Source organism: Physeter macrocephalus, chromosome 2 (genome assembly GCF_002837175.3).
Source record: "Physeter macrocephalus isolate SW-GA chromosome 2, ASM283717v5, whole genome shotgun sequence".
In the NCBI taxonomy this organism is placed as follows: domain Eukaryota; kingdom Metazoa; phylum Chordata; class Mammalia; order Artiodactyla; family Physeteridae; genus Physeter; species Physeter macrocephalus.
Window position 1 is genome coordinate 39,265,948 of NC_041215.1, and position 27,403 is coordinate 39,293,350.

The 27,403-nt window shown below is 45.8% G+C and overlaps 1 protein-coding gene across 1 annotated transcript in view; it reads right to left on the reverse strand.

The window, feature by feature from the left end:
• Positions 1-27,403, reverse strand: part of CYFIP1 (cytoplasmic FMR1 interacting protein 1) — a 118,894-nt gene that overhangs the window by 57,676 nt on the left and 33,815 nt on the right. The window contains exons 2-12 of the mRNA XM_055087405.1: positions 22,063-22,185; positions 21,898-21,987; positions 20,588-20,665; positions 20,318-20,419; positions 19,290-19,471; positions 14,883-14,979; positions 14,655-14,783; positions 11,317-11,421; positions 9,251-9,342; positions 6,805-6,922; positions 259-381 (exon numbers count right to left, since the gene is read on the reverse strand). Of these exons, the coding sequence (XP_054943380.1) occupies positions 259-381; positions 6,805-6,922; positions 9,251-9,342; positions 11,317-11,421; positions 14,655-14,783; positions 14,883-14,979; positions 19,290-19,471; positions 20,318-20,419; positions 20,588-20,665; positions 21,898-21,987; positions 22,063-22,179 (1,233 nt within the window). The 5' untranslated portion in view covers positions 22,180-22,185. The remainder of the gene's footprint in view (positions 1-258; positions 382-6,804; positions 6,923-9,250; positions 9,343-11,316; positions 11,422-14,654; positions 14,784-14,882; positions 14,980-19,289; positions 19,472-20,317; positions 20,420-20,587; positions 20,666-21,897; positions 21,988-22,062; positions 22,186-27,403) is intronic.

Sequence of the window (27,403 nt, forward strand, 5' to 3'; positions counted from 1 at the left end):
TTTTTTGCAGTACGCGGGCCTCTCACTGCTGTGGTCTCTCCTGTTGCGGAGCACAGGCTCCGGACGCGCAGGCTCAGCGGCCATGGCCCACGGGCCCAGCCGCTCCGCGGCATGTGGGATCTTCCCGGACCGGGGCACGAACCCGTGTCCCCTGCATTGGCAGGCGGGCTCTCAACCACTGCGCCACCAGGGAAGCCCAAGAAAAGCACTTCTAACCAACTAGGGGGTGCATTTCCAAATAAAAGTGAGAGTGCCCACCACTTCCATCACATGAGCACTCCACTGGGACAGCAGCTGCAAGCCCTGCAGCGCCAGGTCGAAGAGCTTCCGGTACTCAGCGTCCGTCTTCTGAGCCTCCTGGCGGCCTGAGCCCGTGACCACCTAGAGAAGACAGAGCATCAAGAAGTCATAAACGTGCAGGAAACCACTTATCAAACCCAATCTAGAAGCCTACCCCAAATGTACACTGACAAAGTAGAAAATGATATGAGCACAAGACTCTTCAGTGCATCAAAAAGCAGAGCAACAGCAGAGCCCGCAAGATGGGCACACATAGCTCAAAACACAGAGAAAGGCCGCCACAGCCTGCGCTGGAGGGGTCTGCAGACCTGGTCCTTCCTGAAACATGCACACAGCATGTTTCTAACTTAGCTAATAAAGGAAAACGTGCTCACATGTGTATTTGCTTATACCAAATAATGAAACCTTAGATTTAAGAATGTTTATCGGGCTTCCCTGGTGGCGCAGTGGTTGAGAGTCCACCTGACGATGTACCGCAAAAAAAAAAAAAAAAAAAAAAGTTTATCTACAGGCCAGGAAAGCAGAGGGTAGAGAGGAAGGCAGACTTCTCTGAACATACCTCCTCTGATAGATCTGACTTTAGAACCACATAAACAGTTTACATATTATGATATAAAATTAAATTAGGTGGAAAAAGCAATCCCCCAAACTCAAACGCAAAATGAAACAATGAACTGAACTGTGTAGGACTGAACTGGCATCGTGACCACACAGAGGAACCACGTAGTGTAAGTGCCTAACATTAAGATTTTGGTTGCTAAGGCATCCATTTCAAAGACATCCATCTTGAATAAACATATTGCCAGCTACCCAAGTAGATAAAGAGTCAGCCCACCCATGAAGTTCCCCTTGTAGAAAGCCCAGGGTGACCGAGATAACTGCCAACCGGGCTTTTCCCCTCCCACACCTCCATCCCTGCTCTTATGTTTTAAATTCACCAACAGTGCACCCGTGAAACCCTAGGCACCCCACCCTCAACCCTGATGAAGGCAGAGCCCCAGGTCTGTGCTCCCTCCCTCTCTACCTAAGACCTCGCTCTGGGGCTCTGGGTGTGCTGTGTACCCTCTAGGACCTGTGAGTAATCAAACTTGTTTTTCTCAAAGTTCCCTGATGGTCACGGCTGAGGGTATGTTGCAATCGTAAGGACCACAAAGGCCAGTCCAGCCCAACCCTGGCTCTGGTGCGGGCTGGAGGTGCGGTGTCTGGGGGGGCTGCCGAGAGCAGTACAGGTCCAGGCATCACTATCTGTAGGCTGAGACCAACACAAAACAAACCACTTCAGTGACTTTGAAAAATAACGATTTGATGTAACATCCCTAGAGGAAGAAACCTAAGGACAAAATTAACTGCAAAATAAACCTGAATTTCTAGTAATTGTTATTAGCAGTGCCAGTACTGCTATTTTAAGACTGCTGAGTGTATACTGAGACATATATTCCGACCCCAGTCAAAATATGCTGGAGTCTTGAAGAACGAGGACTTTCACCATGGGAGAAAAAAGAAGAAGGCAGAAAGAAACTGAAGTAGACTGACTAGAAAACAGTACTCAAAAAGCTGATTTGTTTCTTTAGATATGATAGGGAATCAATTAGTTTAACACCTGATGCATAAAGCAAAGGAATCCAGCTCTGGAAGGCGCAAGGAGCTGAGAGGACCACCAAGCTGAGGCCTGGTGAAGTCACGCATCAGGGCAGGGGATGCAGCTGTCCACATCCCAGAGAGTCAGCTGGAACCCCCAGCAGCCCTCAGCATGGCCACCGAGAGGCCAAGTGGGCCGGGACAGGGGGAGCTGACTCTGACCAGGGCCCTGAGCTGGCAGCATACAGGACACACAGGGGACAGAAATCATGGCAAATGACACCATAGGGAATGAGGAAGATGGTGGGGACAGGCATGTCGAGCAACTGCGGTGTAGGGAATTTATTTGGGTCCTGAAGCACACAAACCTGGAAAAATACACCACTAATGATAATGAGCAAACAGGGGAAATCTGAACAATGACCCATTAGTTAATATTAGGGAATACATTTGTTGGTTTTTTAGGTGGGATGGTATTATGGTTATATTTTAAAAAGGGCCCTTATCTTGTAGAGACACATGGGAAATACTTTCAGAGAGACTGCTTTGTTATCTTGGATTGCTTCAAGCTAACCCAGACCGAGGCACAGGGTTGGAGGAATAATTGAAAAGGGGCGGGTGATTAAGCTCAGTGTGGCACCTGAGGGGCCAGGACTGGTCTCTCCCTTTGTATGCTTGAAAATTTACGTAATGGAGAAATTAAACAAAAAACAAACAAACAAAATTTTTACCCAGAACCTGGCTCTGGTCGCTGTTAGAAAGTGAACAGATCTGGGGGCTCTTGAGGACTCAGGGTCTGTGCACACCTGCACTGACATTCTCACGAACTATTCAAACCCAGCCGCTGTCCCTGCTCAGTACAAATCCTTACCCTCTAGTCAAAAGAAACTGAGCAAACAACTTGAAAATAAAATTAAAAAGATAACTCCATTTGCAATAGGATCAACAGGAATAAAACACTTAGGAATAAATGTAACAGAATAAGTACAAAGCTCGTACTCCAAAAATGATAAAACATTTTTGAAAGATATCAAAGAAGGACTAAACAAATGGAAAGACATCCCCCATGTTCATGGATTGGAGGTCTCAATCTTGTGAAGATGGCAATACTCCCCAAACTGATATACAGATTCAATGCAATCCCTATTAAAATTCCAGATGCCTTATTTTGTAGAAATTGACAAGTTGATCCTAAGATTCATATGGAAATGCAAAGGATCCACAAATAATCTTGACAAAGATGACAAAACAATCTTTAAAAAGAAGAACAAAGCTGTAGGGCTTATATTATCTGGTTTTAAGATTTACTATAAAACTGTAAAATCAAGACCGTGTGGTAGGGGCATAAGGACCGACAAAAGGTCAACGGAACAGAACTGAGCCCAGAAATAAAGCCTCAGGAGTATAATCAACTGATTCCCCATCCAGTTTTACTGAGAAATAACTGACACACAACTTTGTATTAGTTTAAGGTGTACAATGATTTGACTTGATATGCATATATTGTGAAATGATTATACAGTAAGTTAACATTCACCAACTCACATGGTTACAGTTTTTTTTCTTGTGATGAGAACTTTTAAGATTTACTCTCCTAGGAATTTTCAAATATGCAATACCGTATTGTTAACTGTAGTCACCATGCTGTATATTACATCCCCAGAAATTATTTATCTTATAACTGAAAGTTTGCACCTTTTGACCATCTTCATCCATTTCTCCCACCTCTTGCCTCTGGCACCCACCAATCTGTTCTCTGTATCCATGAGTTTGGTTTTATTTAGATTCCACATAAAGTGATATTAAATAGTATTTATCTTTCTCTGTCTGACTTATTTCACTTAGTATAATGCCCTTTAAGGTCCATCCATGTTGTCACAATGGCAGGATTTCGTTCAAGATTTTTTTGATGTGGACCATTTTTAAAGTCTTTATTGAATTTGTTACAATATTGCTTCTGTGTTATGTTTGGGGTTTTTTTGGCCACGAGGCATGTGGGATCTTAGCTCCCTGACCAGGGATCGAACCTGCACCCCCTTCACTGGAAGGCGAAGTCTTAACGACTGGACCACCAGGGAAGTCCAAGGATTTCCTTCTTTTGTATGGTTGAATAATATTCCATTGCATACTATATACCACATTTTCTTTATCCATTCATCTGTCTATAGACACTTAGGCTGTTTCTTTGCTTTGGCTCTTGTAAATAATGTTATTATGAACATGGAGGTGTACAGTCAGTTGATTTCTGTTGAGGGTGCCTTCAGTGGGGAAAGAATGGTATTTTAAAAACAGTACTGGGAAAACTATATCCACATACAAAAGAATGAAGTTGGACCCTTAACTTATACCATATTAAAAAAGTAACTTAAAATGGATCATAGATCTAAATATAAGAGCTAAAACTACAAATCTCTTAGAAGAAAACAAGGGGTAAATCTTTGTGACTTGGGTTCGGTAATGGTTTCTTCATTATGACCAAAAGCACAAACAACCAAAGAAAAAATAGATAAAACTGGACCACATCACAAATAAAAAATTGTGCTTCAAAGGATACCATCAAGACAGCAAAAAGACACAGGAGAAAATATTTGAAAATCACATAACAGCTAAGGGACAGAATATAAGAACTCACACAACTCTACAGTACAAAAAAGGTAAATAACACAATTTTTAAATGGGCAAATGACTTCAAGAGACATTTTTAAAAATTGGCCAATGAGCATATGAAAAGATACTCAGTTTCATTAGTCATTAAGGAAATGCAAATCCAAACCACAAGCAGATACCACTTCACACTCACTAGGATGGCCAGAATCAAAAAAACAGACAGCAACAAGTGCTGGCAAGGATGTGGGGACATCAGACACTCACAGACTGCTGGTGGGTGTAACATAGTGCAACCGCCTTGAAAACAACCTGGCAGTTCCTCAAAATGTTCAACACAGAGGTGCCATAAGACTCAGCAATTCCATTCCTAGATATCTACCCAAGAAAAATGAAACCTTATGTTCACAGTAGCATTATTTGTAACCCACTGTCCATCAGTCAACAGCAGATGAACAAACCAACAAAATGTGGTGTGTCCAAGCAGTGGAGTATTATTCAGTCATAAAATTATTATAACTATTATAAATAAGCCATAAAATTATTGATACATGCTATAACATGGATGAACCTTGAAAATACTATGTCAAATGAAAAAAGCCAGTCACCAAGGAGCACATATTATGATTCCATTTATATAAAATGTCCAGTAGGCAAATCCATAGATAGAAAGCAGACTGCCACATGCTAGAAGGAAGGGAAATGGGGAGTGACTGCTATGGGTGCAGAGTTGCTCTGGGAGATGATGAAAATGTTCAGAAATGGACTAAAAACCTTTGAATTGTATAATTTAAATCAGAGAATTGTCTGGTATGTGGATTATGTCTTCACAAATCTGTTTAAAATTAAACTGTGCAAAGCTTTCAAAGGTGGATCTCTTTTCTCTTATTAAAACCATCATCCGATTATAAAGGCACGACAGCACACACCGGAAGGCACACAGGAACCATGCATGCTGACAAGTGCTCCTAGTTGGAAAGGTAGAAACCAGCTCTCTGTGTTGTTTGAGAACATCTCATGAACTCAGTTTACAACTAAATCATGAAGTCCTGGGGACTGGCCCCCATCTCTACTCTTCGGGCTGCAGTGGCCTCCGCAGAGGGGTGAGCTAACGCTTCCTCATGGGGAGTCGGCCGCCCACCCGGGGTCTGCGAGGAGGTGACGTGCCCCAAGCATTTGGGCTGTCTTTCAGTCATTTTGGTTACACGATGACAAGTGCTTGGGGATGGGGGATAGAGTGCTCATTGGCCTGCAATGAGCAGGGCCAACAGAGTTGCTCCCCCCAAATGTAATGGGCCTCCTGAGAGCCCCGGGGTACCGCGATCTCAAAAACCAGACCTGCGTATGCGGCCCCCAGCCCCCGGGCCCCTCTAGACCATCTGCCGCACCCACGCCACCGACCACCGCTGACCCTGACCTCGGTGCCCGGTCCACTAAGACGTGAGAAATGACACTCCCCCTCGCTCAGACCCCCGTCCCACCCACCCCAAGCGCAAGCAGCACTGGCATGGAGCCAGGCTTGGGGCAGGTGTGGGGAACGTGACCGGCCCAAGCAAGGACACAGAGAAGCCAGCTGCAAAGCTGGAAGGAATTAACAAGGCCCACGGCCGAAGAGACCCCACTTCCTGCAACACCCAACTCCAGGCCTCCTCTGGGCACTCGACGCATCTGCCCACTGACTCGGAGGCTCCTGCACTTCCTCCCTCTAGACACGAAAGGGGCGCAAGTCAGAACCACCCCTTCTGTTCCTGACGTCCTCCACTCTCCCCACCCCTCTCCTAGCAGCTTGGAGCCATGGAACTACACTAGGAAATGCACCTAATCCATGGTCTCACCTCAGTCCTCAGCCCCGTGTTAACGTTCTTCTGAAAAAAGAGGATGCTTTTTTGTACAGCTGAACAGATCCCAACAAACTCCATTATATATATATGTGTATATATATATATATACACATATATATATACACACATATATATATATATTTTTTTGTGTGTGTGGTATGCGGGCCTCCCTCTGTTGTGGCCTCTCCCGTTGCGGAGCACAGGCTCCGGACGCGCAGGCTCAGCGGCCACGGCTCACGGGCCCAGCCGCTCCGCGGCACGTGGGATCCTCTCAGACCGGGGCGCGAACCCGGTTCCCCTGCATCGGCAGGAGGACGCGCAACCACTGCGCCACCAGGGAAGCCCCCATTATATTTTTTAAGCACGCAGTGCTAAACTATGTTTCTCAAAGCGATCAATGGTAGTATTCGGGTGCAGAGAATACAAGGGCCACACCAGAGCCCGTGTCCCCGGGTGTGCTTTGCAGGCAGAGGCCACTCACCTCGCTGTTGCTATAGCGCGCCAGCTCCGAGATGAAGCGCATGTGGTCCTCCCGGATCTGTACCATCTGCTCGCAGATGTTGTACTGTGGGCTGCTGCTGGAGGACGTGCACGTCCATCTGGTGGTAAAGGTGAAGCATGCGTTACCTGACAGGCGACTGGCTGAGGGCACGTGCACAGCAGGCCCGCCTACCACCCCGGGAGCCCCGCTGCAGCAAAGCGGTAGAGGTGCAGAGGAAACGTGGAATTCTCCGCATGGAAACAGAGCCAGGCCTGCCTCATCTCCCTGTGTCAGGGCTGCGTCCTACCTTCTCACGTCTGTATTCTGGAAAAGGAATCGTCATTTCTCCTTAATCGGCAAACTACTTTCCACAAAGCTGAGAAGTGTTGCTGAATTCAGGACACTGCAACACCCTTGCAGGGCCCCTTGACAGATTCCTGCAGACTAGGCAGGAACTAATATTTCCTTATTACTCACATGTGAAAACACAGCTATAGTACAAAACAAGTCAGCCAAGGACTCAGGGACAAAAGTTATCCTTAATGAGACAGTTGAAACTGACAGGATTGGGAAATTAGACAGTGTTGCTATAACTAACTATGTGCACAACACGCCATTTCAGCAGCAAACGGATAGAGTCAGTGTGGTGGAAAAACGTGTACCAAGAATTAAATCTGTTGGACTTCTTGGGCAGAAAGCATGGGTCTTGCTTTGGGCTCAGAGCGGTTCCCTCGGTTCCCTCACACTCAGCACCAACTCACACCATGTTTTAACAAGTTGGTCCCCTTTGCTAGAAGGAAAGGATTCAGATTACCAGTTTTCAAGGTGATCAGTACACTATCTCAAGCAGCATCACTTTAACTTTCTGATTTTACTACAGGATTACATGATTACGGCATGAGCAAAGGCAGCTCCCTGAGTGTGCACTCAAGGCCCAGGCCCTCTGCCAGGGTCCACCTTAAACACACTGGCTTCCCCTGCAGGCCCCAGACAGCATGTCCACCTCAGGAGAGGCAGGGAGCCCAGAGCCCGACGCCAACATCTGCCCACTCCGCGCCCACCCCCTGCGGCCAGACATAGGTGCTACGCCACTGGGCTGAGCTCTTGGAGCTGATTGTTGCATGCTCAGGCACCTGCCTTGGTGGCTGTGAAACACAGCATCTAATTGGTAATAATGGCCATCGACTTACAACAGATCATATTAAAAATAAAGAAAGTATGCAAAACTACTTGTTTCCTGATTCTCTTACAGATTTTACAATTACGTATGATCTGGATCTGGCTGTGTTTGTTAGGGTAGGAGGTGAGTTGTACATTGTTAACTTAAACTCAGGCATTTCCATTTATACCATGGAAATCAGCACACCCTCCAAATCAGAGCTCAAGCTGACGCTGAACTGAAGAGAGATTAGTGAATGTAATTTATAGGAAGGTGATCACATATCAGATTTAATGGCAGATGTGTCAGGAAACAAGCTGGCACAGAGGCTGGCAAACTACATACAACGTGGGCCCAATGCGACCACCTTTTGCATGGCCATAGAGACATACAAAATGGTTTTTACAGTTTTAAAGAGTTGTTTAAAAAACAACAACAAAAAAGAGTATGCGACACATGTGGCCAGAAAGGCCTAAAGTGTTTACAATTTGGTCTTCACAGAAAAGGACTGTTTACCTTTGAGTAACCAGATTGAGGTGCAACTGTATATTTCAAAACCATGGCTGAATGGAGACCACGTGTTTGGCATAAGTCAACTGAAGCATCCTATGAAACTCAAGTGGCTATGTGGAAGCTACAATACAAAGTACTGTGTATTTATTATCATTTCTAACTGTGAGCTGCAGATGCTTTATGACAGGGATTGGCCATCTTTCTCAGGACAGGTCCAGAAAGTAAATGCTTTAGGATTTGGGGGCTACACGGTCCCTGTCACACATCAGCCATACAGCCATCATCTTAAAAAAAACTCTTTAAAACTGCAAAGACCATTCTCAACCACAGAGACCTTGGGCCTGGCCTGGTTGGGCCCTTGGATGATAGCTCTGTACCCTCTGTAAGTTACATGTAAACATCCAGCCGCTCCCCAGCAGGCTGCTGTTAAGCTTTCATAAGCACCCAGAGCATTTGGTTATACTTCTGTACTTGAGGCCGGCACTAACAGACCTCTTTGGGATGATGGAAAAGTTCTATATCTGTGCTGACCAAACAGTAGACCCTAACTATTAAATATCTGAAATGTGGCTATCCCACTAAGGAAATAAACTGCATTTGTAAATGAATTTAAATGTAAACATCCACTCGTGGAAAAGGCTACCGTATCACGCATTCGGTTCCACGTGGTTGAAAATGTCAAAGCTGGCATCTCTGGATAGATAAGTGAAGTGTTAGGAACCACAGTGAGAACACTGCAGAATGCTCTAACTGGACAGCTCACTCTCCGCCTACCGAGATTTATTTTCCTCATAGTGGGCGCTGGTCTTGATATATCTTGCCAGTTCTATTTGCATGTCCCCGAACAGCGGAACCACCTGGAGCTGCTGTATTCAAAGAATAAAAAAAAAACCCAGGGTCATTAAATATGTTTAGTCACCAAATACAATCGCAAGAAGAATGAATAATGCTAATAATTACTGTGGGTTGAATGCTATCTCTGCAAATCACTTACTGCAAAAAAGTTGTATAAAACTTCTACGTTCACTTTAAGAAGAACAAAATAAAAGTTAAAAACCAACTCTCATAAAACCAATTCAAATATTAAAATTAACCTACCTTGTTGCTAGATCCATGGTCATTAAAAAAAACAACAACTGTATTTCTATATACTAGGAACTATTAGAAAACAAAAATCTAAAGAGAAAAAAATTACAATAGCATCGAAAAATAAATAAAGTATATATTATTAAATCTAACAAAATATGTGCAAGACTTCCAGACAAAAACAATACCAAGAATTCTAGAGAAATTTTTAAAATTCTAAGTGAATACAGAAATACATTAGGTTCGTGTATATTGGAAGACATGGTATTTTAAAAATATCAATTCTCCCTAAATTGATCTATAGAGTCAACGGAATCCCAAACAATATTCCAAGAGGAAAAATGGTTTATGGGTTTTCTGTGTGTATGTGTACGTGTAAATCAGCAAGTCAATTCTAAAACGTATTTCAAAGATGGAGGGACAATACTCAAGGCAATTGTGAAGAACATAACTTGAAGACTGGTAAGTAGACCTGCTGGAAACCTACAGCAACTAAACCCAGCACGGCCCTGGAGCGCAGGTGCAGACCAGTGGGCCAGAGCAGAGAACTTAAGGCAGAGTCACACACATACAGACACCTGCTTTATGACACAGGTGACTCCTCAGAGCAATGGGGGGGAATGGTCTTTGCAATAATTGGACAGAGTCAACTGGATATCCATAACAGGAAAAAAAATCCAAAAATGTCAAGCCCCTACCTCACAGCATACACATGGCCAGTTCCAGGGGCATTATAGATCTAGATGGAAAAGAAATGGTGATGCTTCTAGAAGGTATCACAAAAGAAAATTCTCGAGAGCCTGCTTTATCAAAGATTTCTTAAAGTGGACATCAAAGATTGATATATTGGACCACATTAAAATTAAGAACCTCAGTTCACCAAAGACTCTTCAAGAAAGTGAAAAAAAAGAGCCACATAGGGGAAATGCATGTATTTTAGGACACATGTATCTGACAAAGGACACATACCCAGAATACATAAAGAACTACAAATCAACAGGGGAAAAAAAGAATGAGAGACTTGAAAGGACACTTCACAAAGAGAACACACAAAAGACTAATAATACCGTGAAAAGCCATCAGGGAAACATCAAGTAAATCACAAGGAAACAGTAGCCAATAAAATCACAAGGACACACACACACACCCTTCAGGATGCCCCCCTCCTACCCCAAAAATGACAGAGCCAAGTGATGGCCATGATGTAGAATCACCGCGGGTGGTGATGCAAGTCAGCACAGCCATGTGGGAGAGCTGTGAGGCTGTATCTACTACACCGAAAACGTTCATTCTATTGGATGAATACTCAATCCACCACTGGGTATTCATCCAACAGAAATGTGCACAGATGTGCACGAATCAGAGCAGCACTGTTCGGACAAGCCAAAATCCAGAAACAATCTCACGTTCATCACGACAGAACGGATAAATAAATTGCAGTTTAGTCATAAAATGCAGTGCTACACCACAATGAAAATGTAAAAACTACAGTTGCAGGCTCCCACAGGGATGATGTGACAAACAAAGTGAATGGGGGCAGCCAGACACAAAAGAGTACACATGGCACCATTCCGTTAGACAAGGTTCAAACCCAGGCAAATCCGGTACAGGGTAGGAGACAGTCTACCTCCACCTACCCACCCACCTGCCACCGCTGCATTTCGCAGCACAGAACAAAGCCACAGAGGTTGACCTCCTAAAGCTCAAACTACATACACTTCAATAAAAAGGTTTACCTAGAAACTGTAACTCACCTTGAAGTACTTGTCGATTTTGGATAAGTTTATTCTTTTCTTGGCATCTAGTTTATAAATGTTGCTGACACTCCCATCCATCAAGTACAGACCAAACCCCATGACCTGCAAATCACAAAATGGCACATAAAGCTCAGACCTGCACATTTAATTACCCATAAACACTTATACTGCTACAGTTCATAACTTAGAAATGACAATTCATTCTTCTTTCAAAAAGCACTTTTTTAAAAAATTTAAGTATAGTTGACCTACAACACTATGTTAGTTCCAGGAGCACAACACAGTGATTTGATATTTCTACACATTAAAAAATGATCACTACGATAAGTCTAGTTACCATCTGTCACCACACAAAGATATTACAATATTAATGACTATATTTCCAATGGAGTACATTTCATCCTAGTGACTCATTTATTTTGTAGCTGGAAGTCTGTACCTCTTAATCTCACCTATTTCATTCACCACCACCCCCCAATAACCCCACTAGGAACGTCCTGTTTGTTCTCTGTATCTATCAGTCTGTTTCTATTTTATGTTTGTTCATTTGTTTTGTTTTTTAGATTCCACATATAAGTGAAATCACATGGCATTTGTCTTTCTCTGTCTGACTTATTTCACTTAGCATAATACCCTTTAGGTCCATTCATGTTATCACAAATGGCAAGATTTCATTCTTTTTTTAGGGCTGAATAGTATTCCATTATGTGTGTGTGTGTGTGTGTGTGTGTGTGTGTGTGTGTGTGTGTGTGTGTGTGTGTGTGTGTGTGTGTGTATCTTCCTAAGCATCTATTAATGTTACACTTTGGTTACTTTTGTGTCTTGACTATTAACAATGCTGCTGCAATGAACACTGGTGTGCATATATCTTTTTCTTTTCTTCACATAAACATCCAGAAGTGGAATTGCTGGAGCCTATGGTAATTGTAGAAGAACCAGCATACTGTTTTCTAGTGGCTGCAGCAATTTACATTCCCACCAGGGTTCACCAGGGATCCCTTTTCTCCACATCCTCGCCAGCACTTTGTCTTCTTTGGAAAAAATGTCTTCTTTGGAAAAAATGCCTATTTAGATCCTCTGCCCATTTTTAAACTGAAATTTTTTTTTGATATTGAGTTGTACAAGTTCTTCGTATATCTTGGATATTAACGCTTTACTGAATATATTGTTTGCAAATGTCTTCTCCATTCAGTAGGTGACCTTTTCATTTTGATAGTTTCCTTCACTGTGCAAAAACTTTTTAGTTTGATGTAGTACCATTTGTTTATTTGCACCTTTGTTTCCCTTTCCTGAGGAGAGAGATCCAAAATATATGTCTTCTAGGAGTTTTATGGTTTCAGGTCTTAACATTTAAATCTTTAACCCATTTTGAGTTTATTTTTGCATATGGTGTGAGAGAGTAGTCCAGGCTGATCCTTTTGCAAGTAGCCGTCCAGTTTTACCAACACCACTTATTGAAGAGGCTGTCTTTTCCCTGTCACGTGCTTTGTAATGGATTAAGTGCCCATTTAAGTGTGGGTTTATTTCTGAGTTCTCTGTTCCACTGATCTATGTGTCTGTTTTTGTGCCATACCCTCCTGTTTTGATTACTGTAGCTTTGTGGTATAGTTTGAAATCAGGAAACATGATACCTCCAGTTTTGTTCTTCTTTCTCAAGATTTGTTTTGATGATTTGGGGTCTTTTTGGTTTCCATACAAATGATAGAATTATTTGTTCTAGTTCTGTGAAAAATGCCATTGGTATTTTGTTAGGGGTTGCACCGAAACTGTAGATTACCTTGGGTAGTATGGTCATTTTAACAATGTTAATTTTTCCAATCCCCAAAACACAACAGATATTTCCATCTGCCATTTTATTAATTGTTTTCTGGGGTTTTTTTTAGAGTTCTTTTTTGTCCCTTTCTTCTTCTTTTGCTCCCTTCCCTTGTGATTTGATGACTATCTTTAGTTTTATGTTTAGATTCCTTTCTCTTTTTTGTGTATCTACTATAAATTTTTTTAAATAAATTTTTGATTGTGGTCATTATGAGGTTGATATATAGCCATATATATGATCATATATATATATATATATGGTTATTTTAAGTTATGATCTCAAGTTCAGACTCATTCTAATAACCCTGCATTTTTACTCCCCACCAACGCTTAACATTTCTGACATCATATTTTACATCTTTTTGTTTTGTATATCCCTTAACTCCTTATTGTGAATATAGATGATTTTACTACTTTTGTCTTTTAACCTTGCTACTAGCTTTGTAAATAGTTGATCTACTACCTTTACTGTATATTTGCCTTTACCAATGAGATTTTTCTTTTTGTAATTTTAATATTTCTAGTTTTGGTAAAAAGCATTTTTTTAAAGTTCCTCAGAAATTAATAGCTATCCCTTCACATGAAGCTATTTTATGTCGTTTCTTGTGTCCTCTTCCAGGTGCACACATCAGCTCCACTTCTCATCAAGCACAAGGCAATACTAAATGTGGATTTCCATAAGCACTTATGGCCAGGGGGCTCTTGCACCTGGTAGGTGCAAACAGAATGTTTCCACTGCCACAGAGCACTCCACTGGACAGTGTCCTCTTGCTCTGATCCCTCCGTGCTGCTCTCCAGCAGGGAAGAAGTACTGGAGATGGGCCCACTTGCACGGAGGGCTTTGGGTCAGCAGGACACCCAGAACAGGGTCCCCCAGAGCTGCCCTCCATGAAGGAAGAGAGCAGAGTGAAGAGAATGGCAGAAGCATCTTCTCGGAGTTACTCAGTTTTCCTGCGTCTCTCCCATGTACAAGTTATTAAACTTTAGTTTGAAAAAAAAAAAAAAACAAAAAACACGCCTTCTCATCTTCCCAGTGAGAAACGTCATTGAAAACCTCCCCCGTTTGAAACAGAATAATAATGAGGAATATGGTAAATGGCATGTTTCTTGACCAACAAAAGTCTACTATAATCATGGTGACACAGTATACTAAATTTCTAGGAATTACATCCTTACCACGTAGAATCTGGTATAACCCCTGCTACAAGCTTTATACTGAGAAAGCCCCTTGACCAGGGACTCCTCACCCACGAACACCTTCTCCAGGGATGGGCATGTGATCTACCTGGCACTGGGGTCAAGCTTGGAACACATTCACGGGAATGCATCAAGGACTTGTAGGGCAAACTGCATGTAGGGTGGAGGGTGCGATATATGAGCGAACGTGCGCGCGCGCACACACACACACACAAGCCTGAGAGAAAAGGTTGGCCAGACGATCATAAAGTGCAGCCTATTCACGAAAGCAGGGCTGCCCCTATCTCATGGTGCTGCTGGCAGCCTACCCTCAACACACGTACTTTGAGAAGCATGTGTTTCTCACTGGGTGTCAAGTACATCCTGTTCTCGTAGTAGTCCACACACAGATTCACAATGTCTGCTAAGAGCTCTTCATAGCCAGAAATCACTTCGAGCTGCTGCTGCAGAGACTGAAACACAGAGTGAGACACCTGTGTCACCGACCACTCTCCAGCCCTCAGCCCCCCAGCGATGCGCCCATCAGCCAGAGTGGCAAGAGTGTGAATTACTTGTGTGATCTTGTTGTGGTTGGCCAGGAACATGGACAGATTCTGTGATTCCTGGATTGACTGTGGATCTGCCATTTTACGTAAAAACTGAGCAGCCCTATGAAAGGGGAAAAAAAAGGGTTAATCAACCAACACACTTAATGACTTTAAAGAAAAACAGCCTGGGAATATCCAAATTACTTTACTCTCGCTACAGTTATCTGTAGAAATGTGCATCTTAGAGGCCGGTTACAATTTCAGCCTCCTCCAGCTTCTCCCCTGAACTCCAGGTAAGTCTCTTTGCAACCTGGATAGCTCATGACCCTACTGTCCATAGCTGATGGACTGCCTCAGAGATGTGGCAGCACTTCTCACAGGCCTTCCTGAAGGGCACCTACACATTGGCCTCTCCCCTGGGCTCCCTGTCCCCAAGTTTGAGAAAGGATGACACTCCCTCTATGACTTCCAGAGCTGAGTGACAAAGATGGCCAAACTGTTTAGGTTCTCTGCTGGGAACTTTGGGGCAGCCAAACCTCCCAACAGTCAGGGACCACACCACGCGTAGTTCTGGCGCCAAAGGTCGGAGCCAGAATCCTGATTCCACCACTAATTTGCAGCTCCATCTTGGACAAACCTAAAGATCGGGTACCAAGTCTAACACAAGGGCTGGGTTTTCCCACACCACCAAGCAATTCTCTAGCACCAGTTGCCAGTGGTGTTACAATGCTGACACTTGCCTGAAGATAGCATCAGACCCCACAGGTTAAGAGCTCAGTCCCACAAGACTGCCACGTCATCCCCCCACTTCAGACACCAGCTGGAGGTCCACGCTGTCTCTGTGCACCTGGCCAACCAGCTACAGATCGGCAGCCCCAACAACCCCTTCTTTGGGTTCGATTAATTTGTTAGAGCAGCTCACAGAACTGAGAAAACATTTTATATACTAGATTAACAATTCATTATGAAAGGATATAACTCAGCACAGCCAAATGGAAGAGGTACATATGGGGAAAGGGGGGGTGGGGCTTCCATGCCCTCTCCAAGCACCACTCCCCCGCAAACCTCCACATGTTCACCAATCTGGAAGCTCTCCAAACCCCGTCCTTTGGGGGTTTTATGGAGGATTCCTCACATAAACATGCTTGATTAGACCACTGGACATTGGAAATGGATTCAACCTCTAACCCCTCTCTCCTCCCTGAGATCAGGAGGGTAGGTCTGAAAGTTCCAACCCTGTAGTTACAGGGTTGATTCTGCTGGTGACCAGCCCCCATCCTTAGGGTAACTAGAGGCTTTCCAAAGTCACCACATTTACATAACAAAAGAAACTTTATTGCTTTTATCACAGGAAATTCTAAGGGTTTTAGGAGTTCTGTGTCAGAAATGGGGATGAATATATATTTTTTATTATAAATCAATACCACACCTCCTGAACTTTCCTGACTCTCACTTACCATATCTGTGAAAAACAATAGCTATAGGACCTACCCAGTGGGGCTGACAAGGGAACGGTGGACACAGAAGGACCTGTACCCTGAGGTCTAACAAATCCTGTGCAACACGGGCTGAGTCTCTAGTTTTTGCAAAGAGGGTGAAAACACATATGAGGATTCTGACACCTAGGGCTTCCCCAAAAAAGTTTAGTGGAAACTGCCCACATAAGGACCTGTCTCTGCAACCTAGAACCTCTGGAGTTTTACTAAAAAGCTTTCATGGCAAAGACTGGTAACCTACCCCAACTGTCATTTCGTTCCCTTCCCTTCCCTTTATTCAGAAGAAACCCTGAATTTCTGTGGTGCAGCAATGTGCCGATGACCACATTCTCACCTCCACGCTGTGACCAACTGCTGAGCCACGAGCTATAACGCAAAACTTTGTAAGGCACTTGAAAGTGTACTTATAAGGAATATTGTGGGCCCTTCAATGCTCCTTCCTTCCTGCTGACTGGAATGCAGAGATGACAGCTAGAGCTCAAGCAGCCATCCTGGGCCACAAGGCAACAAATGAAGACAGCAGGAGCTCTGGCTCCTGAACACTACGGAAGCCCCTCAGCTGCAGACCACCTACGTCAGAACTTTTCAGATGAGAAATAATCTGCAGTCTTGCTTACTTCTGTAAGTTTTAAAAAATTATATACAGTGAAACAATATTAACTGATATGTTTACATTCTTTTTTAAAGTGTTCACTTTACTGTATTGATTTGAGTGGGTGTTGAAGCTGCAGGAGTGGAAACGAAGGAAGGGACCAAGAATACCTGGTTTTATTTTCCTTAAGCCTCACCATGACTATATGGGTTATCTGGCATTTACACTCAGAAAAGGTTATAACTACCACCTGGGTGCAAATAAAAAGTGTTTTGAGTGTTGAGTGTGGGAGTGTGAGGGCTAGGGAGAAGTGGAGGTTATTGTGTGGGAAAGTGAACCAACCAACAGGGGATCCCAAACATAGGTCACAGGAAGAGGCTGCTGGAAGGGTGAGGGGAGCCTAGGGGGTAGCAAACACGCTGGGCAACTTCTGAAGGGGGTGCCCGGGGGCCTTCCACAGAGCAGCCCCATCTTTAAACTATTTTCCAGACTGGGCTTTGAAATAAAGGTGCTGCTGCTAAGAGAGAGAGACAGAAAAGAAACCTTTTTAAAATTTAAAACCACTGGGGCTGTCCACCCCCCCATTTCCCTGATAGAGTCAGGAAGGCTGAGAAAGCTGCTCCAAATCACCCGACAAGTGATTTGTGCCATTAGGAGCAGAAGTTGTTCTCCTGAGCTGGGAAGTTCAGAAGCCCCTACACTCTACCAAGAGTCACACGCACTTGGAATCCCACAAAACTGGCATCAAATGGAGACAACTCCAGACTTTCCTACCGGAGCGGAGTTAACAGGACGACTCAAAAGATTTTGTCGTTCTGAAGATCTAGGCTTCCGTGCAGAGCTAACTCTAGGTGATGAATGGAACGCCCGAACTTATTTCACACAAATGAGGCTTAAAGTCTGGGAGATCTAGCTCAACTTCCAGTGCCACCCCCTCCTCAAATCTGTTTCATGCCTCATCTCAAGTCGATTTCATTTTAAAGACCCAGCAATAGTTGCACGATTTTAGGTATGTGTTGGGGTTCAGGGTAGGCTGCCCCAAATATGCCACTGTGGCATACTGAATTATTCAGAATTAAAGTTACTTAAGAAACAGCCACAGCAGGGCATTCTGACCTCCTCTGTGCCCCTGAAAGCAGGAAACAAACCTCCCACATGAAAGGTCCCCTCCCTGCACCAGGAGGTCGGGAGACATCGTTACCACAAGAGACGGGGCGTTCAAGGCTGAGAAGACTGTGTGAGCTAACCTTCCGACCTCCTCACTCACTGGCCACCCCAACTCAAACTTCTTTGTCTTGTCAATTCTTCACAAATTTGTTTTTTCTTTGTTTCAAAGGTATAAACGCTGGGAATTCCCTGGCAGTCCAGTGGCACTCCCGCTACAGGGGGCTTGGGTTCCATCCCTGGTCGGGGAACTAAGATCCCACATGCTGCCAGGTGTGGCCAAAAAAATCCAAAACCAAAAGGTATAAACACTGCCTCCTTTGGTCACTTCTTTGGGTCTCATATCTTGGGACCCCCATACTCATGAAATGAAATTATATTTTTTTTTCTCCTATTAATCTCCGTTTTCTTAAAGGCCATACTCAGGCAAGAACCTAGAAGGGCAGAGGAAAAAATTCTTTTTCTTCCCCTACAAATGAAACCACAGCCTATTCAGACACAAACTAAAATCTCTTCTAATTTAGTTTTATAGCTAAGATTCCTTGTCTAGCAAAGGAAACAGAAGTCAGCATCTCATTCCAGCCAACATGTTTTAACAGTCCCAGGCACAGACTTTCTAGAGTCAGTTAGAGGACAGCGGCTCCGCTCTACCTGCCACCAACACACTCAGTGTCGCAGACGCAGCGCCGAGCCGTGCCCACCTTTTCCAATTCTCTTCTCCAGAAGTTGTCCACATTCGAAAAGAAAACCGCTCTGGAGGACAACTGGTCTGGGGAGCCCTGTGGGTGCCGAGGCCAACTGTGCCCACTGCGGTGACAGTGCCCGCCTGCCGAGGATGCCCACCAGCCAGCCAGCGACGAGCAGTGGCGGCCCCAGCAGGCGTGCAGCCTCCGGCCCCCTGGACGAGACGCTCAGCGCGTCAGCGCCCACGTACCCGCCGCCCCCACACAGGTTCAGAGCACTGCTCTCGCGCATGCCTGTCCTCCAGGGTGCTGAGCCCAGGGCCCGCCCCCGCCCCGCCCCACCCCGCCCCCAAAGCCTACAAGAACGCTCCGCAGCGCCGGTGGTCCGCCCAGGAGAACCCTTCCGCCGGGGGAGACTGGCCCTCATGGTGGGCACTGCACTCCGCACGCGAGCGCGCTCGGGAGCCCCGCCCTGAGTCCCAGGCGCTCTCATCACCTCTTGTAGGCTGAGTGGTCATTCTTCACGCTGCACTTCATGTTCTTCAGCTCGTCCAGCACGGCAAACATGTTGATGAACTTGCCCAGGGTGATCAGGTAGGCTTCGGACACGAAGTCCTTCCTTCTCTCCGCGTGACACAGGCGCCTCACCTCCCCACAAAAACGCTCGATGGCGTTTCTCTGCGCAGAAGAAGCGGGGGCAGAAACGCGGCTTTCAAGGACGGGCCAACCCCAGGCCCAGCTCCAAGCACAGGGTCCAGAGTCACGTTACTCGCTGATGAAACACCCAACCAACGAGTGCATGTTTACAGCTCGGGTAAAGAGACATGTTTCTAGAAAGTGATTTCCACGTGCCTTTGCTCTGTAACAATCATCATCAGCTTTGCACTTTACCAACTATGTCCCCAAAGTAAAAGAATTTTGTTGATTATTCCAGCAAAGTTATTGAGCAAAATGCTCCAATCGAATGTCTGTAAAGCAGACTGCTTTAGCTTTTAGAGTTGAAAAAGGGGGTGGGAAGATGTCCACTTGACAACTTTTAAGACAGAAATTCATCACCTAAGAAGTTCTATCTTCTCCCTTTGCTAAAGGATTCTATAATAAAAACTTTCACACATTTCTAAACTATGTCTTTAAAAAAGCCAGCAAGTCCCCTCCCTGTGGCCACTCGGCTTAACCCAAGGGCCAGAAGGAGCCAAGGCCAGGGCAAAGCCCACCAGAGTGGACAGTGGGGGGAAAACACCTGAAAACCAGATGAATCGAAAAAAGTGTAAGCCTGTAAGCGTCCTGACAGAAAGCAGTCTTCGTGCAGGAACTACAAATCCACTCTGGAGGGGAGAAGAGAAGTGAAACCCAGAAGCAGCATTTATTCTGAAAGGTATCGCTTTGGACCGTCTAAGGCTTAGTTCCCTTCGGCCTCAGAGCTATTGTGATCGCCTGAATTTACACGCACTTTGTTTAGTTAGTAGATGGTGCCACCATCTCACTCCTCTGCTCTAAACCCCTAGGATTATTTCACTGTTTTACCTGGAAGTACATAAAATTCATCAGTTTTGTGACCTCAGGCTCAAGGACCTCCACGGTTTTCTCATAAATTTCCACTCTGTTAGGCTGTTCGTTACATTTCACCTGGGAGAAAACAAACATGACATAGAGAGGCTTCGACCCAGAGAGGATGTGGGGAGTGCGCTGGGATGGAGCAGGCCAGAGGTGAGGGGGGTCTGACTGGGCGGGGACGACTGGAAGGGATGAGGGCGTGGCCAGTGGGGGGGGCGGTGTCCGGCTGGGATGGGGCACCTGTGGGATGGCCCGAGAGCAGCTCCTCCAGGTGTACAGCATGACGGCGTACTCTTGGCCTTCCTCCAGCATCTCGTTCTGCAAGGGTACACAGGGCAAATCAAAGGCAAGCAAAACAATCATAAAAAAGGAGATGCCAAATCACCAACAGCTAGAGCCATAAACCATGGTGGAGAGGCCAGGAGGACCCTCCCTTTGAGGGACAGAAAAGTACCAGGACCTGTGAGCCAAGAGACAGCTGCTAAGATACTAGTGACACTGCAGACCACCCCAAACACCCCCATGGCTTCTGCAGGCTGAAGAGGGGTATCAGCGACATGCAGGCACCTCTGCCCAGGGGCAGCACAGCCCAGGGCTCCTGCCATAGCCGCCACACCTCAGCTCCACTCAGCCCGAAGCCACCTGCTGGCAGTGCAGACCTGAAGCTCGGGACATGGGAAGCGTGCAGTGCAGCTGAATGCACACAGGGTCCTCACAGCCGCTCCACCAAGCCACACAGAACCTCCTGGCCCCAAAGGAAGACTAACACACTCTGCTGTCCCCAGGGCGGGGAGGGAAAGCACTTAAAATCCAGGGAGAGTATCCATGGGAAGAGGACTGCCATCATTTCAAAACTGCTTTCGTGTCTACTTCTTTCACGTTATTTCCTTTGGTAAAAATGGCAAAAATTGCATAGATGTCCTTGAAAATGTTGACTACAGTTTGGTAATGTTTTTAAGATGCTTTAAAATGCTCACAACCTTTGACCTAGTAACTTCACTTCTACAAATCTAGCCTGTGAGAATAATGATGTATTTAGGAAGATGTTCATCACAGCATTTTTTACTAGAAGAAATCAAGGCAAACTAAGTAAACATGCAAAAATAGTTAAATTTTGAACACTTAAAAAATGGACTAGACAGCCATTAAAAATTACTTCATCTGGTGCGTTTTAATGACATGTTAAAATGTTCATGAAATCATTAAAATACATAATTATAATAACAATGCAATTCATTTACGCAATCTAAGTCCCATATGGGTGTGTACCTGGTATGCTTGAGTACAAGTATAAAAGAGGGAGAATGGGTTCCCTCAAAATGCTGACAAAGGTTTTCTCTGGGCCACAGAAGCCAGGTTTTCAGAAAGAGCATACATTGTTCTTGTAATTTTAAAAAAAAAAAAAAAAAAGGTGCTTTAAAAAAACATAAAACACTTCATTCCCTTTCTTCTCTTCTTCCTCACTATGTATCCTATCAGGATAATACCAAAAAAAGTGACATTTGCTATTCAGACATGCCATCCCCCCAGAGGAAACTGCGCAGAGTTACCATGCTAGAATGGACGGTCGCTTGTTCAATGTATCTTGCAATGCCAGTGACAAATGCATTTCTGTCTTCAAAATTAGTGTTGAAATTTGGCTGCAAGGAAGAAGAAAACAGTCAAGCGGAGGCCAGCACCACAGGCCACGCATCCCACGGCCGCCCAGCACCCACCTGGTAGAGCAGGGAGGAGGGCGGGGGCTCGATGCAGGGCTGCTGGTCGGGCAGAGGCAGCTCTTCCAACAGGTCCACGTTGGACAGCGCATCCTCCAGCGTCACCTGGGCTGCCATCCTGCCCTAGGACAAAACACAAAGCCCCCCGGGGCCGTGAGGAAGGGCAGAGGCACCCTGACAATCCTTCCAGGGTGGGGTGCTTCGCGCCCTGCTCCCCTGTGCCCTCTCCTCAGGGAGCTGGGGACGGCGGAGGGGTCTCAGCCCATCCCTGGGGTCTGGCATCTCTCTCCAGGCTCACCAGCAGGGGAGTCACAACACAGCCTCTGCTGGTCGTGGAGTAGGGCGCATGGGCCAACACACGTGCCATCACCTCCTGCCACCTTACCACCTCAGGGCCACCATCCTGGAGGACTCTCCGTGAGGGCCCGGCAACCCCTCACTGAGCTGGAGGTGGGAACATATCCTCCAGTACCACGTCTGCCTCCAGGGGCCGACGGTGCTTCCCCGCCAGTGGCGCTTCCTCCAAGCAGGGCCACACACTAGGGACAGAGATGGACGAGGCCAGAGCCCTGCCTCCAGGAATACAGGGCAGCCTGCAGCACCCACTGAGATGAGGGCCGGCGGCCAAGGGAAGGAAATAGGGAGGGACTGTTGGCAGAGGCCTGAGAGCCTGGACTCTGCAGCTGCCAGACAGAAGCACAGCAACAGAGACCGACTTCACCTGCCACGGCTAAGCCAGCTCCAGGAGAGAGGAGTCAGCTCACTCCAGCTTGCCTCCGCTGAGTGCTGCTGTGACCCTGGACAGGACTCAGGGACAAGCTCTGACTCCAGACGGGCACACCAAGCAGCTCCGCCCCTGGCAGGATCCTGGGGTAGCTCTGACCTCAGACAGGTTGCGTGGGGCAGCTACATGGGAAGCTACGTTCATTCTGAGATGGAAGGAGCAGCAAGCGGGCTGGACAAGAACACAGAAGGAAGAAGCACCCAGTTGCTCCACCTAGCAACTGGGCCCCAGGCAAGGCATGGGCGTGGAAGTGTACAGCAGGGCAGGTTTCCAAAGCCCCGGCATACTGGTTAGAGGACCGACAAGGGAACCCCAGGCCCCTGGAAAGCCCCAAGGCCAATGTGGAGAGGAAGAAGCTTGGAAGAGCAAGCCCCCAAAGTTGCTCATGACTGTCAGGCCCACCCCCAAGCTGCGTGGATCTGACCCTCACACCCCAAGCCCTGAGACCACGGCCAGGTTCCAGACAGCCACAGGAGGCACACACAGGCCAGATCCAATGGCACGGCTGAGGCTCCAAAGACAGAACTGACACGGAACCGTAACCCAGAGAGGGCAGGTCAGAACTGCACCTAAATCAAACGAGGTTGTTTGCCTGCTAAAATGGAAACACCAACATTTTCCTAGGATTTAAACAAGACCCAGAGTCTCATACTATAATATCCAAAATGTCCAGCTGCAATCCAAACTACTCAGCAAAGAACCAGTAGTGTCTTAACCCCTATGGGAAAAGATGAGCAACAGATACCAATACCAAAATAGCAGATGCTACAACTATCTACCAGACTAAAAGCACCTACTATAAAAAATGCTCTAAACAAACATAGCACTCCTGAACTGAACAAAAAAACTGAAAGACAGCAAATAAATAAATAAAGATATAAAGAACCAAATGGAAATTCAGAACTAAAAAATACAATACTGAAATTTTAAAAACTCCCCATATGAGCTTAAAAGCAGAGGAAAGATGCAGTGAACTTGAAGACAGAGCAATAGAAATGATCTAATCTGAATGACAGAGAGAAAAAAGACTGAAAAAAATGAAGAGGACCTTTGGGACAAGAGAAAAAGTCTGTCTCATCAGAGTGCAAGAAGGGGAGCAAAGTGGGCATGGCTGGAAAAACAGCTGAAAACATGACTGAAAACTTTGCAAATGTGGCAAAACTTGGATCTGCAGAGTCAAGAAGCTCAACAGACCCCAAACAACACAAACCTAAAGAAATCCCTACCCAGACACATCACAGTCACACTGCTGAAAAATAAAGACAATGAAAAAAGTATCTTAAAAAGAGCCCAAGAAAAGTGGCTCATGACCTAGAGACCACGTTCACAATTTGAACGTGGACCTCTTCCCAGAAACCAGGGGGACCTAAAGAAGTAGAAGACACTTTTTAGGTTGAAAAAAAAGTGTCATGAAGATGAAATAAGGACATTCTCAGATGAAGGAAAATCAAAAGGATTTATAGGGGCTTCCCTGGTGGCGCAGTGGTTGAGAATCTGCCTGCCGATGCAGGGGACACGGGTTCGTGCCGTGGTCAGGGAAGATCCCACATGCCGCGGAGCGGCTGGGCCCCTGAGCCATGGCCGCTGAGCCTGCGCGCCCGGAGCCTGTGCTCCGCAGCGGGAGAGGCCACAGCAGTAAGAGGCCCGCGTACCGCAAAAAAAAAAAAAAAAAAAAAGATTCATAGACAGCAGGCGAACACAAGTTCTTCAAATAGAAGGAAATGATACCAGAAGGAAGGTTGGGACATAAAAAACAAAAGCAAAAGCAAGAGAAGGGGTAAACAGTGAGTAAACAGAGTAGACGGCTTCCTTTAGAGGTCTTTAAAAGATGTTTGGTGGCTGAAAGCAAAAATGAAAATATTGTCTGATGGAGTATTCAGTGTATAGAAATGTAGTATATAAGAGAACTATAACATAAAGGGGGAAGGCAAAAGGACCTACATGGTGTAAGATTTTTGCATTTCACTTGAAGTAGTGCAATACTGATTCCAGGTAGACTGAAAAGTTAGCAAGTATTTGTAATACCTAAAGCAACCACTTAAAAAAACTATACAAAGCAATATAGGTAACTCATAAAAAGATTGTTTAAAAAATTTAAAAAATATTCAAATAACCTAAGAGTTGTGATCTTCTTTCTGCCATGTGAGGACACAAGGAGCAGCTGGTGTCTGCAATCCAGAGAAGGGCCCTCCGATTCTGTAACCAGTGCCAAGGTGTGGGTTTCCCCACATCATCAAGCACCAGCTTGTGTCCTACAACTCAACTTAATTCTGACATTACCTACGTGCATGTTAAGGGCTCAGTCCCACAAGACAGCCACTCCCTGCGACGCCAATGACAAGACCAGGTTATCACCTGTGCTTCTGACCAACCAGCTATGCATGGGAGGTCCCAATGACCCCCTCCTTGGGTTCCATTAATTTGCTGGAGCAGCTCACAGACCTCAGAGAAACATTTTGCTTACTGGATTGCTGGTTTATTAGAAAGACATATAACTCAGGAACAGCCAGATGAAAGAGATGCATAGGGCAAGGTATGCAAGAAGGGGCATGAGCTTCCATGTCTTCTCCAGGCACACCACTCTCCCCGCATCTCCACATGTTCACCAACCTGTAGGCTCCCTGAACCCCTGTCCTTTGGGGCTTTTATGGAGGTTTCATTACACCGACATGATTGACTAAATCACTGGTCACTAGTGACAGAGGTCAGTGAATGGGACTGAAAGTTCCAACTCCCTATTCCTAGTTGGTTCCCCTGGCAGCCAGCTCTCATCCTTAGGTGCTTTCCAAAAGTCGCCACATTAACATAAACTCAGGTGTGGTTGAAGGGAGTTTGCTGTATCAAGACACCTCTGTCACTCTCATCACTTGGGAAATTCCCTGGATTTAGGAGCTCTGTGGCAGAAACAGACAAAGACCAAATATATGTTTCTTATTATAAATCACAATATCACAGGCTCTTACTAGAATCTGACCATGCTGGCACACTGACACCCTAATCTCAGACTTCTAGCCTCCAGAACTGTGAGAAATAAATTTCTATTGTTTATAAGCCAAAAAGAGAGAGAGACAGAGAGGGAGGGAGGGATCTAACAGGAATCGAATAATAAAATGGTAGACCTAAACAAACATATCAATAATTAGATTTATCACAAGTTGAAACACACCAATTAAAAGACACAGATTATCAGAATGGATTTAAAAACTCCTGACCCAGCAATATGCCAGCTATAAGAAACTCACTTCAAACATAATGACATAGGTAGGCTGACAGTAAAAGGGGGAAAGAGAAACTGTGCAAGAAAAGGAAGCTGGACTACTTGAGTGTCAGACAAAGCCAACTTCAGAGCAGGAAGTTACCAGGGATAAAGACTGGGGCTGCATAACGACAGAAGGTCATTCAGCAAGGAGACAGAACCACGCTCAGGGTGGATGAATTAACAAGAGAGCTGCAAACCAGGCAAACGCTGACAGCAGCACTGAAAGGAGAAGTAACTCCACCCTGGAGACAACAACAGCTCTCAGCCAGCAACAGATCAGCAGGACACACAGGACAGACACCAAGGGAGCGCCGGGGCCTGACGGCGGTTCACAAAACACCCCTCCCGACAGCACGGTGCTAACTACGAATTTTAAATGTAGCAGATATTTTTCAAAATAATGAAAACTTTTTCCTTCCATTACCAACTTCCTTCTATCATCACAACTTCCTATTCCACATGCTCAAGAAAAGACACACGCCCAGGACGGGATGCACAGAACCACGTCCTCATCCTGGTCACTGCTTCGCAGAGCCAGCGCGGGGTCCCAGTGGGGCCCACACACGGCACCTCAAAGCTGATGGCCTCCAAGGGGCCAGGCTGTCCCACAATGATCTTGCAGCCCCTCGGGGCTGCTTGGCCTCACCTCTGGGCCTCCCACCCCCCGCTGGTCAATGAGAAAAACTGGTCGGGCCAACCACCCTGGGACAGCCCACATGACAGACCGCCCTGGCTGTCTGCCCAGTGCCTGCGGGACCCCCTCCCTCCCCCACCTCTGCACAGGACAGTCGAGGAGAACCCAGGTACGGAACTGGTGCAGGAGGGTTGCAGAAAGCCTCTGTGACACACTTGGGTCACATCCTAGGAAAAATGTCAATGTTCAACTTATTTCCAATCAATGTGTAAGGACATTTTTCTTTGTTGTGGTTTATATATACAGTGGAATATTATCTGGTCTTCATAAGGAAGGAAATTCTGACACATGCGACAACATGAATGAACCCTGAAGACATGCTAAGGGAAATAAGCCAGTCACAAACGGACAAATACTGCACGATTCCACTCACATGAGGGGAGCTAAATTCATAGAAGAAAAGTAAAACGGTGGTTACCAAGGAGTTGGAGGAGCGGGGACTGGGGAGTTACTGTCTAATGGGCATAGAGTTCCAGTTCGGGGGGCTTCCCTGGTGGCGCAGTGGTTGCGCGTCCGCCTGCCGATGCAGGGGAACCGGGTTCGTGCCCCGGTCCGGGAGGATCCCACATGCCGCGGAGTGGCTGGGCCTGTGGGCCATGGCCGC